Source organism: Alosa pseudoharengus, unplaced genomic scaffold, assembly GCF_046254945.1.
Source record: "Alosa pseudoharengus isolate Yale_2024_CS ecotype anadromous, Long Island Sound unplaced genomic scaffold, YU_APseudo_1.1 YU_APseudo_1.1_scf_21, whole genome shotgun sequence".
NCBI lineage: Eukaryota > Metazoa > Chordata > Actinopteri > Clupeiformes > Clupeidae > Alosa > Alosa pseudoharengus.
This window is the reverse complement of record NW_027468674.1, coordinates 10,863,174-10,879,290: the sequence shown is the minus strand read 5'-3', so window position 1 is coordinate 10,879,290 and position 16,117 is coordinate 10,863,174. Positions and strand designations below refer to the sequence as shown.

At 39.7% G+C, this 16,117-nt stretch overlaps 1 protein-coding gene across 1 annotated transcript; it reads left to right on the top strand.

Annotated features, from left to right (window-relative positions):
- The first annotated feature begins 582 nt into the window (after window positions 1-582).
- LOC143137584 (uncharacterized) lies at window positions 583-14,216 on the top strand. The gene is made up of 5 exons (XM_076297834.1): window positions 583-905; window positions 12,068-12,541; window positions 13,109-13,237; window positions 13,320-13,364; window positions 13,547-14,216. Exons 2-5 carry the CDS (start codon window positions 12,070-12,072, stop codon window positions 13,825-13,827), a joined length of 927 nt encoding a protein of 308 aa, XP_076153949.1. The 5' UTR covers window positions 583-905; window positions 12,068-12,069; the 3' UTR covers window positions 13,828-14,216.
- Window positions 14,217-16,117: the final 1,901 nt, after the last annotated feature.

The window sequence follows — 16,117 nt, the reverse complement described above, 5'->3', positions numbered from 1 at the left end:
TAATATCAATAGAATATTAAATGATAAAGAAATAAACAAATAGACAAAAAAGCAGGTCAAATTATTATTATTATTAAGTATATTTTTGGGCTTTTTTGCCTTTATTTGGACAGTGGAGAGTGACAGGAAGCAAGTGGGAGAGAGAGATGGGGTGGGATCGGGAAATGACTGCAGGTCAGATTCGAACCTGGGCCCCGGTGGGCACTCGGACCTGTATATGGTATGTCCGCTGTAGCCTGCTGCGCCACAGTGCCCCCAGGTCAAATTATTTTAACAGCTACAAAAATAGATGGCCATAGATATAGTATAAGTTATTGTGTGGGAAAATGTCTTGGATGAGTATATTTGTTTCATTTAATAGAATAGAATAGAATGGAATATATTTTAATATCCCCATGATGGAATCTGTTTTAGCACAGCATAGCCCAGTGACAGATAATTAACTTTAATATGTTTGGTTATTTGTATTTGCATTTTATTCAAATATATTTGAAATTTTATTTAAGAGTAAGGTATTTGTGTTTTCTGTCCTTCAATTTATGAGTATGGCGTTTGGTGCCTGGTTTCCCTAATGTAGGCTATTTGTGCTAATTTCACATCTCGAGCCTGTTTATCTGGATGTTTTGCCTCATGCCACCCTTGAATTAATCAGTGCCTCACTAGTGCCACCCTTGTTAAAAATGTCTAGAATCGCCACTGGCTGGAATTATAGGTTTCATGTCTTATCTGCTTTGACACTGAGGGGGAGGACTAATATAAAGTTCCCGCAGGAAGAAACCTGGGAGTGGTTCTTTGTGAACAAAAAGACGAAAGCCACATCGACAGCCAGAGGCAAGATAAGTCTGAAACAAAATTCAAACTTTCATCTGACCTCAAAAGACAGCACAGACACCTCAAGCCATAAGGTAAGGCTGGCTATTTGCCACTTCACTTAACTCTACTTGCTTTTAGCAGACCTGTTGTCTTTATGTACTGTCTATGAATGCAGAATGCAGAATAGAGTGAAAAAGTTTTCCTGCATTCTTCCTGATTTTGCAGTGCCAACATAGCCTACTTACAGTTTCTGATTTAGTAATGTAAAATGGTGTAGGCCTACAGTGGGCATTACTTTGAAATGGCCACTTCAGTTGCGCATTACGCGGCGTGAAGCTGCGTGAAACTTAAGTACCACTTTCAGCCACTGTGCGTCGCTCTGCCACTGTACATCGCTCTGTCAGTAGCCTGCCTGCCGCCCCCTTACCTTACCTTTAAAGATGCCCTGCCACACGTATTTCATTACTTTTTTTTGTGGAAAACATGCCTTGGTTACCTTCTTTCAAGCCATTCTAGCATGGTATTGAAAGCCTGCATGAAGACTCAGCTCGATTTGCACCAGTTCTCATTAATATTCAACTGCTTGACTCTGATTGGCTAACAGCTAGTAGGTTTCGTCCATAACACGACAGCCGTTATTAACTAATTTTAGCTTCATGGCATGAACTTAGCTTGGCTAGCGAGTGCTAGCATTGTCCAAATGTGCATAAATAAAACCTGCTAGGCTAGCGAATTCATTAAACCTGTAGGCTATAACATAGCACTTCCTTGAGTTGACAATAACGTTTTACTTACGGGCACTGGTCGTAGACTGCTGTGATGGTAGCCTACTGCTCCAGGCTTCAACAGCAACCTTTTTGCAAAGCCTGTAGCATTGTTCCAAAAAATAAACTGAAGCCATTTGATCCTCAAGTCTGGCCACAAAATGCATTGTTGAAGTTCTATTCGTGCATAGTGCACAAGGCCGTTGACATTCAGCCATCCTTGCATAGGCCTACTAAAACTGTCACAGAGCTAAACGAATTTTGTGGGCATGGCCCCAACTGGGCGAGCTCATGAATAGTAATGAGCTCATCAATTCCACGTCAATCTGAAGAGCTTTTGCAATTGGCCTAATTTCTCTGCTTATTTCTTTTCAGTGGCTAGAGCTGACAGAGGAGGTAGCTGTTTATTTTCACATTCACGACATAGCACAGACACATATGGACCTAACATGTTCAAAAAAATACAAGTAAAAACGGTTTTGTGTGGCAGGGCACCTTTAAACATAATTGTTGCCGAGAGGAATCCCAGCCTACGAATTCAATAACAAAATAAATCATGCATAATTAAACATTACCTCGATTTAGGCTACTAGGGTATGGCTTAAGGCCTGCCTGCACAGTGGTAACGAAAATCGTATTCTGCTTTTGATAGCTTACCGATGCCGCTCCACAAAACGAAAAAATATCTTAATTTGCTGTCTACGTTATTGTCAGTGTTGGGGGGTAACGCAACTACGCAAATCAAAACAGTGTCTTGTGCAAGAACTGTTCATGCAGACTACAACTGGCGCGGTGTAGCCTACACAACTTTGTTCAAAATTGATGCATTCAAGTTAACTTTGCAAAGTTAGTGTTATAGCCTACTTATCACAACATTGTCAATCGCAAACGCTAATTTATTGTAACGTCTCTATACGTACCTGCTTCATTTGCTGAGGACGAAGAGTAAGCACCTTTTTGATAATTGAGCCAGTAGAGAAATAACTGTTCAGAATTAATCTGCAGCCTAGGGTAGGCTTCTGCAGAAAACAATATTGTTGGCGATTTAATACTCTCTAGCGACGGTTTTAACAGGCTACGCAATAGAGGCTTAGACAACTATGACCCTCGTTTTGGTTTCGTAAATTAATTTGCCCTACTTCTTGACTGCAATCTAGTCAATTGACTGCTTGACAGGCAGGGCTCCAGAGTGCGACCAATTTGGTCGCCTATGCGACCTAATTTTTCAAAAGTGCGACTAAAAAAAAACGTTGCACCGTTGCGACCAGCTATTCGAGAGTGGCTATGTCACTCCCCGATGTGAGTCGCTACCCGATGTGAGTCACGCATGCTCAGATTGATAGGTTTTACGGCATAACGCCAACTGAAATCCATAAAATAATTAACTTTTCTGTTTAAAAAACGTTTTAGCTATCTAAGATTGTTTGATTGCTAACGTTAGCAAACGCCATTCAAGTGACAGCCTTTGTTGTGCTTGATTGCTTAGGCTACTTACTTGCCAGCAGTGAACAAACTTCATTATAGGTCAATTTTTATTGATATTATAGAAAGTCTCTCGCTAGCAGACTACTTCAGCCTCTAATCTAGAACTGACATTAGAGATCATGCCGTGAAAATGTGATATCTTACGCTAAATAATACATTACTGCTGTGTAGGCTAATGTCATTATTCTGTGGCTAACAGCACTGGTAGTTGCAAAGTAGCAAAGTGACGCATGCGCGACTCACATCGGGGAGTGACAGCCTATTTCACGCCGCCATTTTGAATATCGATAAGCCGTAAACTCACTTCCGGTTAACGATGTCTTATGGAGAAACTAACGTTATCAGAGCTATCTACAAGTTTACAAGGAATTTGCGGCATCTGCCAAATATTAATCTGTCACAGGTGGCAGATATTGTGGAACATCACACGAAAACAAAGCGATCCAAACTGGATCGGGGATATAAATTGTTCCATGAACAATTTATATATAAATATGAAGGTAGTCAGTCAGCTAGCTAGATGGCTAATACCAGATAACTAGATGGGTAATACTAGATAAGACATAACAGCTTGTAAATGCACTTCAATAAAGCAGTGTAACAAAATTATCCTGTAGCCTACTTCTACTAAACCATCAGAATTGGATTGTAGATATAGATTGTTCCATGAACAGTTTATGTTTTGTGAAGGTAATGTTGATGTCAGCTAGCTAGGTGGCTAACGTCAGATCCAAACAGCTTGTAAATGCACTTCAATAAAGCTGTGTAAAGAAATGATCCAGTATTTTATTTTGAAATTATTACGTGCATGTTTTTGTATAGTCTCCAACGTAGTAGGCCTAGATAGTAGTGTCATTGTGAGATCACTGTGCTACCAATCTCTTAGAAAAAACGAGGAGCCGCACAAACGAGGTGTACATTGAATCGTCAGGGGCAAAAGGAACAAGTACGCCGAAATAGCAAGCAATTTACAAGTCTTTTTGAAGGGGGTGCGTTGGCCAAATAATATTTAAAAGATTCAACACAAATGGCTATGGTTTGTGAACAAAAACGTTGTCTAGAGTATGCATCAATAATTGACAAACAAACGCTACCTACCCTGTTTTTCGTGCACGTGATGTCTTTGCGCCTGGCAGCGGTGCTTTGCCGGTGCTATGCCCGAAAATAGTTCCAAATCTAAATTGGTCTAGTAAATCCCTTCGTGTTAATTTGCATTGATATTTGTACTCGATGTGAATGTACAGGTTACGAGAAATAATTATAAAAAATCTTGAGTTATTTGATTCACTTTTGGAACGACATGCTAGCTGGCAGTGCCGGATTACAGCGACTACGCTAAACTAAAGCTAACCGGGCCATTTCTAGATTAGGACAATGGCTGGGTCGGCTATAAAACGCTTTGGCTCACTCATCCAACTCTAGGGACTGCGTGGAGAGACCCAATTTCACCTAGGGGTGGCGTATTCCTTTAACACTTGCACATTTTAATGTTATTTCTTACGTGTTTGGTACAATTTAAGTACTCATTATCTAGTGCACAGAGCCAGTAAAATCCTCCAAATAAACATAATGTATATGCAAATGTACACCTGGCTATTTATCTCCTTGCCAGTTCATCTACTCAGATCAAATCTTACCAGGGGATGGTCGTGCGTCGTAGTCGTGGTCCGTAGCTAAGCTAGCTAGCTTAGCTAGCTAGCAACATCAACATCTTTGTTTCCACAAGGTTGTTGGACTACATGAACATCAAACCCCAGTCTCTTAGTTGTCCTCTCAAAAACAGACTTCCTGGCTTGGGTTGTGTCAGAGACCCATGAAAAAACAAAAGGTACCGCGTCTTGTTTAACTCTGGTTTGTTAAAACCACTAGGTGTTGTACAGGTCACTGCTATGGAAATGCATACTAGAAACGACTGTGCTATTAGAGACGTTAAACAGTGGGCCTTCCTCTCTCCTGATGGCTTGAATCCATTTTCTTCGACGGTCCACATTGCGGGGAAAATTATGAAAGCTCAAATATGGTTGTTTTTATCTGCTGTTGGTACACAGAGGTACATAATACCGCCTTGTACAAATCATCTGTGCAATTGCCATTCACCGTGAACGTTTTTTGGCATGACCGGAAGTGGCGATACGTCTTAACGTAGCAAAACGGAAGAGACGCCATTTTTAGATGAGATAGGCTTGTTGAAACTCTACCTTTAATTCAATAACAGACACATATTTGGCCAATATCGTGGTTTAAACAAATCACAGATAGTGAAGGGCGGGACCTCCCCTCTGATTGGCCGTGGCCCAGTGCCTGTGTGTAAATTTGAAAATGTGTGTGCTGCAGAGAGAGAGAGAGAGGTCAGAGACCCGTCAGATAAACAGAGTGGATGTAGTTGCATTACAGTGTGGTCACATAGGCCGAAATAAATGTCCCCTCTCCCCACTGCCTTTCGGCGGCTGGCAGCAGCAAACCGATCAGACGAGCCCGAGATGATGATGAAGTTTATCGTTGCCTAAGATAGGCCTAGTGAAACTTCCCTTCACCAAGTTCAGTCCGAAATAATTATTCACCAGAAAAATAGTTTGAACGTAAACCCGACGTACAGGAATGCCACTTGCGCCAAATTTATAGGAGTCATTGCAGATGAAAAGACGTCTTAAAATTGCGAACAATGCATACAAGGCCTCGAACGACAGAATAGGCCTTACAGATATCGCCGAAAAGGAGTGTGTCATTGACCGCAGTTACATGCAGGGAGTAACCCGGTTTTCAACAGCAATTCGTTTTGCGTGCGAGTTATGTTAATTCATTCTGATGGCATCAATCAGTTTAATCCGGTATTTGGCGCAAACCGAATAGGCCTATCGCTGCTACATTTAAAGCCCGAATATTCCCTGCATGTATAACTGTGGTCATTGTGTACGGTGAATTGAATGGACACATTTAGATCGAGCATGCAAGTCATTGCAATAGCCTATAAATAGGCCTACCATTTCGTTACTGCATTATCCATAGTGATGTTCTTATTGAAAATGTAAAAATACTAAAATTAAAAAGTAAATTGCATTGTGGGCCTGTCAAATGATTATTGCAATCATCATTGCAAAATCACATAAAAATCCCCCAGGCTACTTGGAACCAGGGGCGGAGCCAGACATTGTAAACATTCGGGGCTTAGCCCATTTAATTTCTTTTTAAATAACCCCTTAAATAAAGACTTCTAGTGAATTTTGTGTAAACTAATGGACACATTGAGACTTAAAAAATGTGAAACTAACATTCAACAGAATCAAGGTCTCTGACTGGCACACTGTGTAAAATTATAGTTTTAGGTCTTTCAAGAGGCAATATCTGTTCATATCTGTTTAGCATGTACTTAGTTAATTAAGCGTTTCTTATGGTTTGTATATTATAGTATTTGTTTATTTTCATTAGGCTATTGTTTGATATGACATTATTGTTTATTATTGCTATTCTCCTTCTTCCTCTTCCCTGATCTCATCTGTGTGACAAATATATAGAATATCTTATACTATAATATACATAATATTATGATATAATTACAGTATGGCCAGTCATCATGATACAAGGGTATTTTAGAAGGAATGCATTATTATCTTGACATAGGCGTTTCTAAATTATATTAATTTTGTAATTTAGCAAGATTATTCATAGGTTTCATCAGGTCCCTTTACACAGGTGCATAAAATCAAGCACCTAGATTATGAATGCAGACTGCATGGTGCTTGATTAACACACTTATGGAAAGGGCCCTTTCCTCTCAATATATCATTGTAATGTTTTTTTTTTTTAGTTAATAATTAGTTGGGCAGCCAAAACAACATAACATGACTTTTATATTTATGTGGACTCTTGGATTATAAGATCTGTGGTGGTGGATAGGATATCAACAAGGTTTTAAGGTAGGCTAACAGTTTCTTCTTTAACATTCTTTAAAGAATTTTGTGCAACATATGACACTGAAAAGTTGACATGGGCAGATAACTGTTAATGGGTTTTTCTGACATTTCAAAACAGTGTAGCCTAATTTATTACAAGACGAGGATCACTTTGTTTTGGGAGCTGGAATTTCTTAGGCTTAGCTAACCTATGAGAGTACTGAATTTTCCGCCGACGAACGAGGACATTTAACGTTAACGTTAAGCATTTAGGGAGCTAGCCAAGTAGCCTAACGTTAGCCTGCCTAACTGACTGAAAGCTCTTAACGTGAAATCACCAACCTGAAACAACACCATCCGTCAGTTCACTGGGCGATGCTGTTGCTTGAACGGAGCTGGGTGGTCTTTTGAAAAATGTTCTAATATCCATAACGTTTCAACAACATGTACACAAAGTGTTTTATCACAGACTGTAAAAGTGACAGACTTCTGACAGAGGCTTTTTGGAACACCGAAGCCATGACGTAGCGTTGTCAAGGCAGCATTTTCACTGGATCTAAACAAATCAATCTAACCATTGAAATCACCATAGCGGATAGCCCAGAGACCTGGCATAGATCGTGTAGCAAGTCAAATTATTTTTCAATATTGGGCTTTGAAAATAAGGGATATATTTCTTCAGTAATAGAGCATTTTGTGACATTTATAGAGAAACCGAGAGGAAGTTATATTGGAAATAAGAGTTGTCGGGAATTTAAAACACTAAAAAAAGATTCGGGGCTTTTGAAAAAAGATTCGGTGCTTAAGCCCCCTAAGCCACCCCCTAGCTCCGCCACTGCTTGGAACATCTCTTTTTCTTATTGTGCTCAAATACATTTCTATGGAAGATGCTAGCATGGCGAGCTGGTTTAGCCAAGGCCTAAAGACCATGAAGGATAGTATGTAAGACATTGAGCCATGAGATGTGCAGTTTGAAGCCCTTAAAAGACGTGCACTGTTAATTTACTCACTGTTATTTTTATTTAATTCATCTTGAGATGTTTTAAGTTTAAATTTAATGTAATGTAATGTAAATTTCAGCTCAGTGAAGCACTTAAAGCACCAACACTTCATTAAGTTACTTTTCTTGTAGAATTGTAAATCATAAGTCATAGGACAACCTATATAGGACAGTAATTAAGGAAAAAAGTGAACCTGCTGCGGTGTTAAATGCGATGTGGTTGAAAATTTGGGTGCACCTAACTTATGTGCTGGTGCACCTAAGAAAAAAAGTTAGGCGCACCAGTGCAAAAAGTTAGTCTGGAGCCCTGACAGGTTATTTTTATCGGAGTGTTTACACCCCTGGTACAAATAGCCTTGGCCACACAGCTGAGCTTTTCACACCTGTGACATAACAACAAAAAGACGTTGATCGCGTGCACAAAAAACATGGCGGACATTCGTTTTTTCGTCAGCAGAAAGTGAAGAATTCTGAAAGGTTTCGGCACTAATATCTGTTCAGATTAAGTTTTAGATTAGTTGTGATAAGATACATTTTTAAATAAGATAAATTTTAGATAAGTTGTGTTTTATTTTCATACTCTTGGTTCAGTGAACACATACAACCGTCAGTTTGTTAGTTAACAGAAATTTTGTGAATATGACATTCAGGCCTGTAAACTATAATTTTACCTGCAAACACCATTTCCTTGTGGAAGAGGATAGTGCAGTGGTCTCAGACATGGGATAACATGCGGGAGACCGGGGTTTGATTCCTGTGTGATGCGTTTTGGCAGAGTGAGTGTGCATGTGTACCAACATCTCTGGAGAGAAGGCACTCAATTTGAACAAGAAATCGGTTCTCAAACGGAAGTTTTGATTGCAATAATTAGCTAGTTCATGCACCAGGGTGTAAATAGCATACAGTACTATGTACACCAGGGTACAAATAGCATCCACTTCTAACTATACATTAATGCAAACAGCATGCCTTATTCAGAGTGTCTATTACACAGCTGAGCTATTCACACCCACATTTTTATTATTATTACATTGTGTGATCAATATGCCAGAATAAATCACAGGGGTGCAAATAGCATACACTGATATTTGTACCAGACGGGGTATTACTAGAACACATTGCTGTGTGCACCGGGGTACGAATAGCATACACTGATATTTGTACCAAACGGGGTACTAATAGGACACATTGCTGTGTGCACCGGGGTACGAATAGCATACATTGATATTTGTACCAGACGGGGTACTAATAGGACACATTGCTGTGTGCACCGGGGTACGAATAGAATTCCCTTCTAATTGCACCAGGGTACGAATAGCATACACTGCTAATTGTACCAGGGGTGCAAATAGCCTTACCCTATTTTTATATTTCTGTACAATAAACAAATACATCTGCTTTATGCCGCAGAATTACGCACTTGGCCAGCCTATAGAACGGGCACATTTTGGAGAGAATAGAGAATGTACGCACGCAAGAATCTGTAGGCTATTTGTGGCGGGTTACCAGCAAACAATGTTTAATGCATTAACTCAAGACGTCAAACATTTTCTAAACAATAAAAACAGAAAGGATGCAGCAGGCTGCCAATGTAGAAGAGTAATTTCCAGTGGAAGAACAAAATGCTGAATGAAGCCCAAAGATATGAAGGCATATCTGGCAAGTTGTTATTTTATGAAGACGTAAATGGTTGCGCTATAGGCCTAGTCAAGTTTGCAAGAAGGAGACATAACGCGTGAGCATGCCACACTATCCACAGCTGTGGTAGCGGGGGTAGGAGGATTACTGTTAGCGCAGGCTTTATATTTAAATTTCTTCAACAGAAGGCCTGCCTCGAATGCAGGCTTGCCCAAAATAGGCTAAAGGCCTGGTTTGCGCAGCCTACTAGCCTGGGTTTTCCCATGCTGCCTTACGCGCGCGATTTTATTCACGCTGCTGAGGTCTAACGTTAGCCAGGCTAGCAGCTTACAGTAAGTAGGCTATATAACAGACCCGCCACAATATGCGGTAGGCCTATGATGATTTTTTACGAGCAAGATGTGTTTGGTGCCCTACCCGCACTGCATGTTCTTAAATAACAATGATCATCAATAATATTCAACCATTATTTTATGTAAATGGGCTATGCATTGGGTTAGACACCAGGGGCCATATTCACAAAGCATTTTATCTTACCACTAGGAGTACTCCTACTGTAAATAGCAATAAAATATTTTAGCTAGGAGTTTCTCTTATTAAGTTATTCACAGAGCCTTTCAGACCTACTCTTAGTAAGGAAAAATGACAACTCCTAAACTAAGAGTGAGTCTTCGTTGGATGACGTCATTACTCATGCACAAGCTTGACTGAAGTGACCACCTTGATTAGCTAATGATTGTAACGCTGGAATGATTCAAAACACCTCCCTTACGATGATGAGTGACAGGTGACAGGTCTGAGAATGTGTGCGCTACACAAGGACGGAAGATGATGAATAACTGAATAAAAAGGCCTAGCCTAAATGAATCAAGAGTAAGGCAAAACAAATAGCCTAGTAGCCTAATGAAACATAGGGATTGATGCAGTATCTTTGTAATATTATTAAATTAATCTGTCACTATGCCTATGCCTACGTTTGCAAAGAGGAGAACATTTTAATTTGATTCACAATAACGTTACATTTAATTTACATGTTGACAATGAGTAGCCTAGTTTTGGTTGTTGTTGGTGGCGTTCTTGCATGTTAGTTATGCCTACAATGCAATATTGCTTCCTCGCGATTGAAAGCTCCTGTAGTGAAGATTTTTCTTGCCATCTAAGGCACGAGCGCATCTGTGAGGCCAAGCAAAGTAGCCCGTTTGTTTACAACTAACATTGCATTTAATTAAACTGCTTAGGCTATGCCGAGATAGTTTTCAACATTTTGAATATCAGTGTTGGGTGAATTAGGAAATGTTCTCAAAGTAGCCTTATGGCTGAAAGCTGCTTGGGATCCCCCCTGTCAAGCAATATAACCATACAAACGCGCGGCCTGCTCACTCATTGTTTCAAAAGGAGTAATTTTGGCTTTGTCGGAACTGGCCATTGTAAGCTACAGTACGTAAAAATAAACTTCCAAAACTAACAAAAAATATTTATCTCCTTTCAGTTCATTCAAAAGTTTCCAAAAAGTTAAAAACAGATGACATGATGCGCCTAGATATTCCAATATAGGGAAAACTCGAACGTCATTTTTGAGCAATTTTGACAGCCCTAGTCCACTGTAAGCTACGCCAATCATCTATTAACAGTGGGGGTCGCTATAATGCGTGTGAAATAGCACCATTGCGTAGCCTATGCGAAATAGCCTTAAAATCGTTCTGGCGCTGCTGTGGGAGGTCATGAACAGGAAGTGACTGTGTTTGAACCTCAGCAGAATCAGTCAGCAGAACCAGTACAACCAGTCAGACCCAACAGAAATCAAACAATAAGCATAAGCAATAACAATTCTTTGCTTTTTGTGGATAAGCTCCCTCTACTGCCTTGGTAGAGCTGTCACCAGGGTTGGAATTTCACAACGGCCACGATGGCCATGGCCGTTGCTCCTTGCGTTGGCCGTGATGCCCCTTTGAAAATCGGAGGTTTTCAAAAACCTTGGTGCAACCTTGGTGCCACCCTTCTTTCAATATTCTGCTTTGCGTCCGACTAATAGCAATTTTTATTTAGCCTATGGCCTGTCAAAATAATCTAAGCATTCACAGTGCAAATTAATGTAGTCTTTTACGTAGTGGAGAAAGTGACACAGCAGTGCACAGCAAGAAAGAAAGTGCGTCCAAATTCACCCATTCTTCTCTGTTGAACTACAAAGTCATCACATCACATCACGTGAAAGAGCTTTTTCTCAGCTTTTAAACAATGTTAGACGATGCTAAGCATGAACAATGCTAAGCATGCACAGCTATTTGAGTATCTTAAAGCTGAGATGTGCTTAAATTGTTCAATACATGATTTCATAACAGGCCAAATAGAAAATACATGTTAAATATAGCCTATATCTGTAAATAGTATTATATGTATGCATATATAGCTTATCTAAATAAGCATATCCATCTCTTCTCTCCATTTGTCTCTCTCTTTCACTCTCTAATGACTTGCAGCTATGGAAACCACTGTTGTAACAGTATCAACAACCATTTTAGACATTGTTGAGAAAGGACTGGCCATTTGTAACCAGTTAATGCAGGTGAAGAACAACAAGAAAAGCTGTGAACGTCTGGCAGAACGTGTAAATGCTGTGGCGATATCGCTGAAGACGTTGGCCAACCAGGGTGTGGACGAAAAGGTTGTGAAGAAGGCCTATGATTTATTCAACATAGTACTGGATGAAGCAGAGGCGCTAATGAAAAAGTATGATGAAAGTGAAACCCATCAGTTAAAAAAGATATTCAATGAACAAAAGTTGCAGGGGGATTTCGATGAGGTGAACAAGCACCTCACAGAGGCAGCACATCAACTTGGTAACTGCCTGCAAAGTGAAGACCGGAACACTGTAGAAGAAATGTTTGATGGCAAAAGGATTCGCAAGGAGAATTATGAAGACATGAAGATTGATCTGCAGGAATGGAAGAAATGTAAGGTCTCTTCACATACAGAGGCTTCTTGTGGCTTACAGTTTCATTTAATGATTTGCCAGCTGTTTTTACTCAAATCAATTAGATATTGAATAACAATCATGAACTGGACCCCTGTAATCTTATAGTATGCCCACAAAAATGCCCCCCCCCCCCCAAAAAAAAAAAAGAGAAAAAACAAAGAGCAAAAGTGTATGTGTGGGTCTGGGTGGTTGGTGTGTTGACAGTTTTTGAAACTTCTCATCACTTTTGCATGTGGGGCTCAGTGCAGATACAAACAGGACACAGAAAATGTAAGGTCTGGGGGGTGTTTTGGATATGTTTCTGTGACACTATTTTTCATGAAAGTATGCTAGGTAGCAGCTGTAACTGCCACGAGCATGTTGGAGCATTTCCACACTCTCTAAGAAATGATATATAGATATTAGGTGATAATATACTATCTGAGAATAATCACATTTTTACTATATGGGGTTAGCTGGAAATATCTGGGTTGGTTAAAAAAGAACACTGTAACATATTTCACTGTTGTGACATTTCATATTCAAGTCAATTCATCCTACACAGTGCTGGAGGAAACCAGGGATGGAGTAAAAGCTGTGCATGACGTGGTGGACAGCACTGCCCAGAATGTGAACTCTTTACAGGACCAGATGGCCACCACCCAAAGAGACGTGCATAAAATCAGGGACGCAGGTAAGTACCCTTCTGTCAAAAGCTTGTTTGTAAATATCAACTGCAATAAAAATTGGATTACTGTTAAATTTCTTATACACAGGTGCTGCGAGTCAGACATCTGCAGCATCTTCAAATAAATACAGAGGTATGGAGTGGGGCGAGAGCCAACACCTGAGAGACAAATCAGATCTGTGATAAATAAGACCTGAAATTTCACTGTACAGTTATAACCATGAAAATATACAGCTCAGTATTGTGGCTCCTGTGGGTTTGTGACAGTGGCAGGACTTTAAACTCATAATTAAAGTCATAATTATCTCCCCACAGAACAAGTGCTTAAGGCTCGACACGATCTCATAAACAGGATTCCAGGTACCTTGCTAAAAGATCTGCTGGATCTTCTTCAGAGACCCACCTCTGACTCACCTCTGCAACCCTTCATTTCAGACAGGGAGAGGAGTGAGATCCTGAGTAAGGATGTGTCGCATGACCAGGTGACCTGTCTGGTTGATATGCTGATAAAAAAGAGTGAAAAGGCTTGTGAGATATTTCTGTCTCATCTTAAACAAAAGGAGCCTAATCTCTGTAAGGAGCTTGGTTTGTTGTAAACACCTCAGTCCAGTTTATTGGCAGACCATTACAACTAATTCAGTTGTTTAGTGGAAACCAACTTAGCTAGCAATTACCTTGAAATGTAGAATTGTGGTGTTAGTACATGACCAGATATCTTTATATAACATATCATTTTGAGCTTTATGCCATTTACTATGTAGTGCAAAATGTAACTAAAGTGTCGCTTAACTTTTTGTTGTATTATGTTCCTATATAGCTCATTAGGGTATGTGTTTCTTTGGCTATATGATTCTAGTAAAAACAATACAGATTGAAAAATGTGGGTTCTTTTTTGGCAGAGCATTTTTCTTTTGTAGCTGCCTTACAATATAACAATAACACTCCACATGCTGTATCCCCAATAAATAAATCAGTTCAATTTGTGAAAAAATAAAGGCTTTGAATTTTTTTTCAAACAATGTTACCAAAGCTATCTCTCTCTCTTATGTGTACTCAACACACTAATACACGCCTAACAATGCCCGTTAGCTGTTAAAAAAACCCATAAAATAACGAACATCAAATAAAATAGGAAAAATGAATCCACCCCATCAGCTCATAAACAAGTATTGAATGTTACTTCCTGTTCTCTACATATTCCAACACTGAGGACCACATGGATGTGGAACATTGTAGTCTGCAATGACGTTCACTTGCAATTTCCTCCAATGGGAGAAATTCAGTGATCTTCTCCAGCCATTGGCCCAGGCTGGAAATTCCAATAGGTGAGGATACATTTTTTACCAGTTTTTCTTTCTGGAGTAAAACAGCTGTCTGCTTTCAAAATTCATCGACAGGGCAGCCGTGGCCTACTGGTTAGCACTTTGGACCTGTAACCGGAGGGTTGCCGGTTCGAACCCCGGCCAGTAGGCATGGCTGAAGTGCCCTTGAGCAAGGCACCTAACCCCTCACTGCTCCCCGAGCGCTGCTGTTAATGCAGGCAGCTCACTGCGCCGGGATTAGTGTGTGCTTCACCTCACTGTGTGTATACTGTGTGCTGTGTGTGTTTCACTAATTCACGGATTGGGATAAATGCAGAGACAAAATTTCCCTCACGGGATCAAAAGAGTATATATACTATATATAGGTATAGCATAGGGTTCAGCTCAAAATTAAACCAAGAATGTCCTGGACTGCCAATTAATTACCAAAAAAAAATGAACAATGTTGCAGTCCCAAAACATAATGCATATGCATAAATGTTCCAAGTTCATTATTTAAACAATATAGCACTCGTGATCGTGGGATTGGTAATGGATATTCCCACCCACGGCTGTTGTTGCCTGCGCCTACAGCCGAACAACACCTGTGGGAATATCCATTACCAACTTCACGATAGGGCTAGGTGATATGGCTGAAAACTGTATCACGATATAAGTGTTTCATTATCAGTTGATATCGATAATTATTGATTTTTAAAAATCTATTTCAGATAAGGACCAGAAGAAAAAAGGTTAAATTTAAACACTTTTATTTTAAACTTAACCTTCCTCTTATTTGAATCACCTCAGTTATCAATCAAAGCAAACAGGGAAAAGAAATGTCAACACAATAATGAAAAACTCAAATAAATAAATGTGCACATAAGTCAGAATGAAAAGCAGCACTGGTTGAAGCCTGTAAATATTATAGGTCTAAACAACGTAGGTTATCTTAATTGGCTAGTTTATCATAGTCTACTGATTGGACTGTTCAGTTTCTCCACGTGTGTTTAAGTTTCAAATGAATACTTTTCCTCCTTGGGACAGGCCCGTTTGAGATACTTTTCCATTTAGGCCAGGGGTGGGCAACTCCTTTCCCCAAGGGGCCACATAACAAACTGACAAAGACTGTTGAGGAGGGCCGGACCCAAAATACCAAACTCAAGTCTGAACCCAATCAATACTGTTCAATTCTATTCTGTTCTTGTATAACATTAAGTAAATCGTATGGTTTTGGTTACTACTCGTAAGAACAGATGAAAATGTGAGGGAGACGAAGTAAAAATGGCAATATTTAATCTATGTCCAGTATTTAATCCTCATTCTCAAATTTTTTTTTTTAACATTGACGTTTTTTTTCAGTTTTCAAAGACTGATACAAAAAAGTAGTACAATATCTATATAAGTAGATGTACCGCAGAGCGGTACAAAATATGACCGCCGCCCAGTCCAGCACATTTTTTCCACAAAAAGAAATCACACTGAAAGGCCTATATGATTCTAACTGTCTCACTAAATTCCATTATCCACACTCAATTCTCACTGGTATCTGCTAGACAACAAGTACCAAAACATGATTAGTTCA

Excerpts from the sequence above, each read along its gene's own strand:
- LOC143137584 (XM_076297834.1), top strand. The coding sequence starts at position 12,070 with ATGGAAACCACTGTTGTAACAGTATCAACAACCATTTTAGACATTGTT. Across the intron at positions 13,238-13,319 it reads GCATAAAATCAGGGACGCAG|GTGCTGCGAGTCAGACATCT; the intron begins GTAAGTACCCTT and ends TCTTATACACAG. Across the intron at positions 13,365-13,546 it reads ATCTTCAAATAAATACAGAG|AACAAGTGCTTAAGGCTCGA; the intron begins GTATGGAGTGGG and ends ATCTCCCCACAG.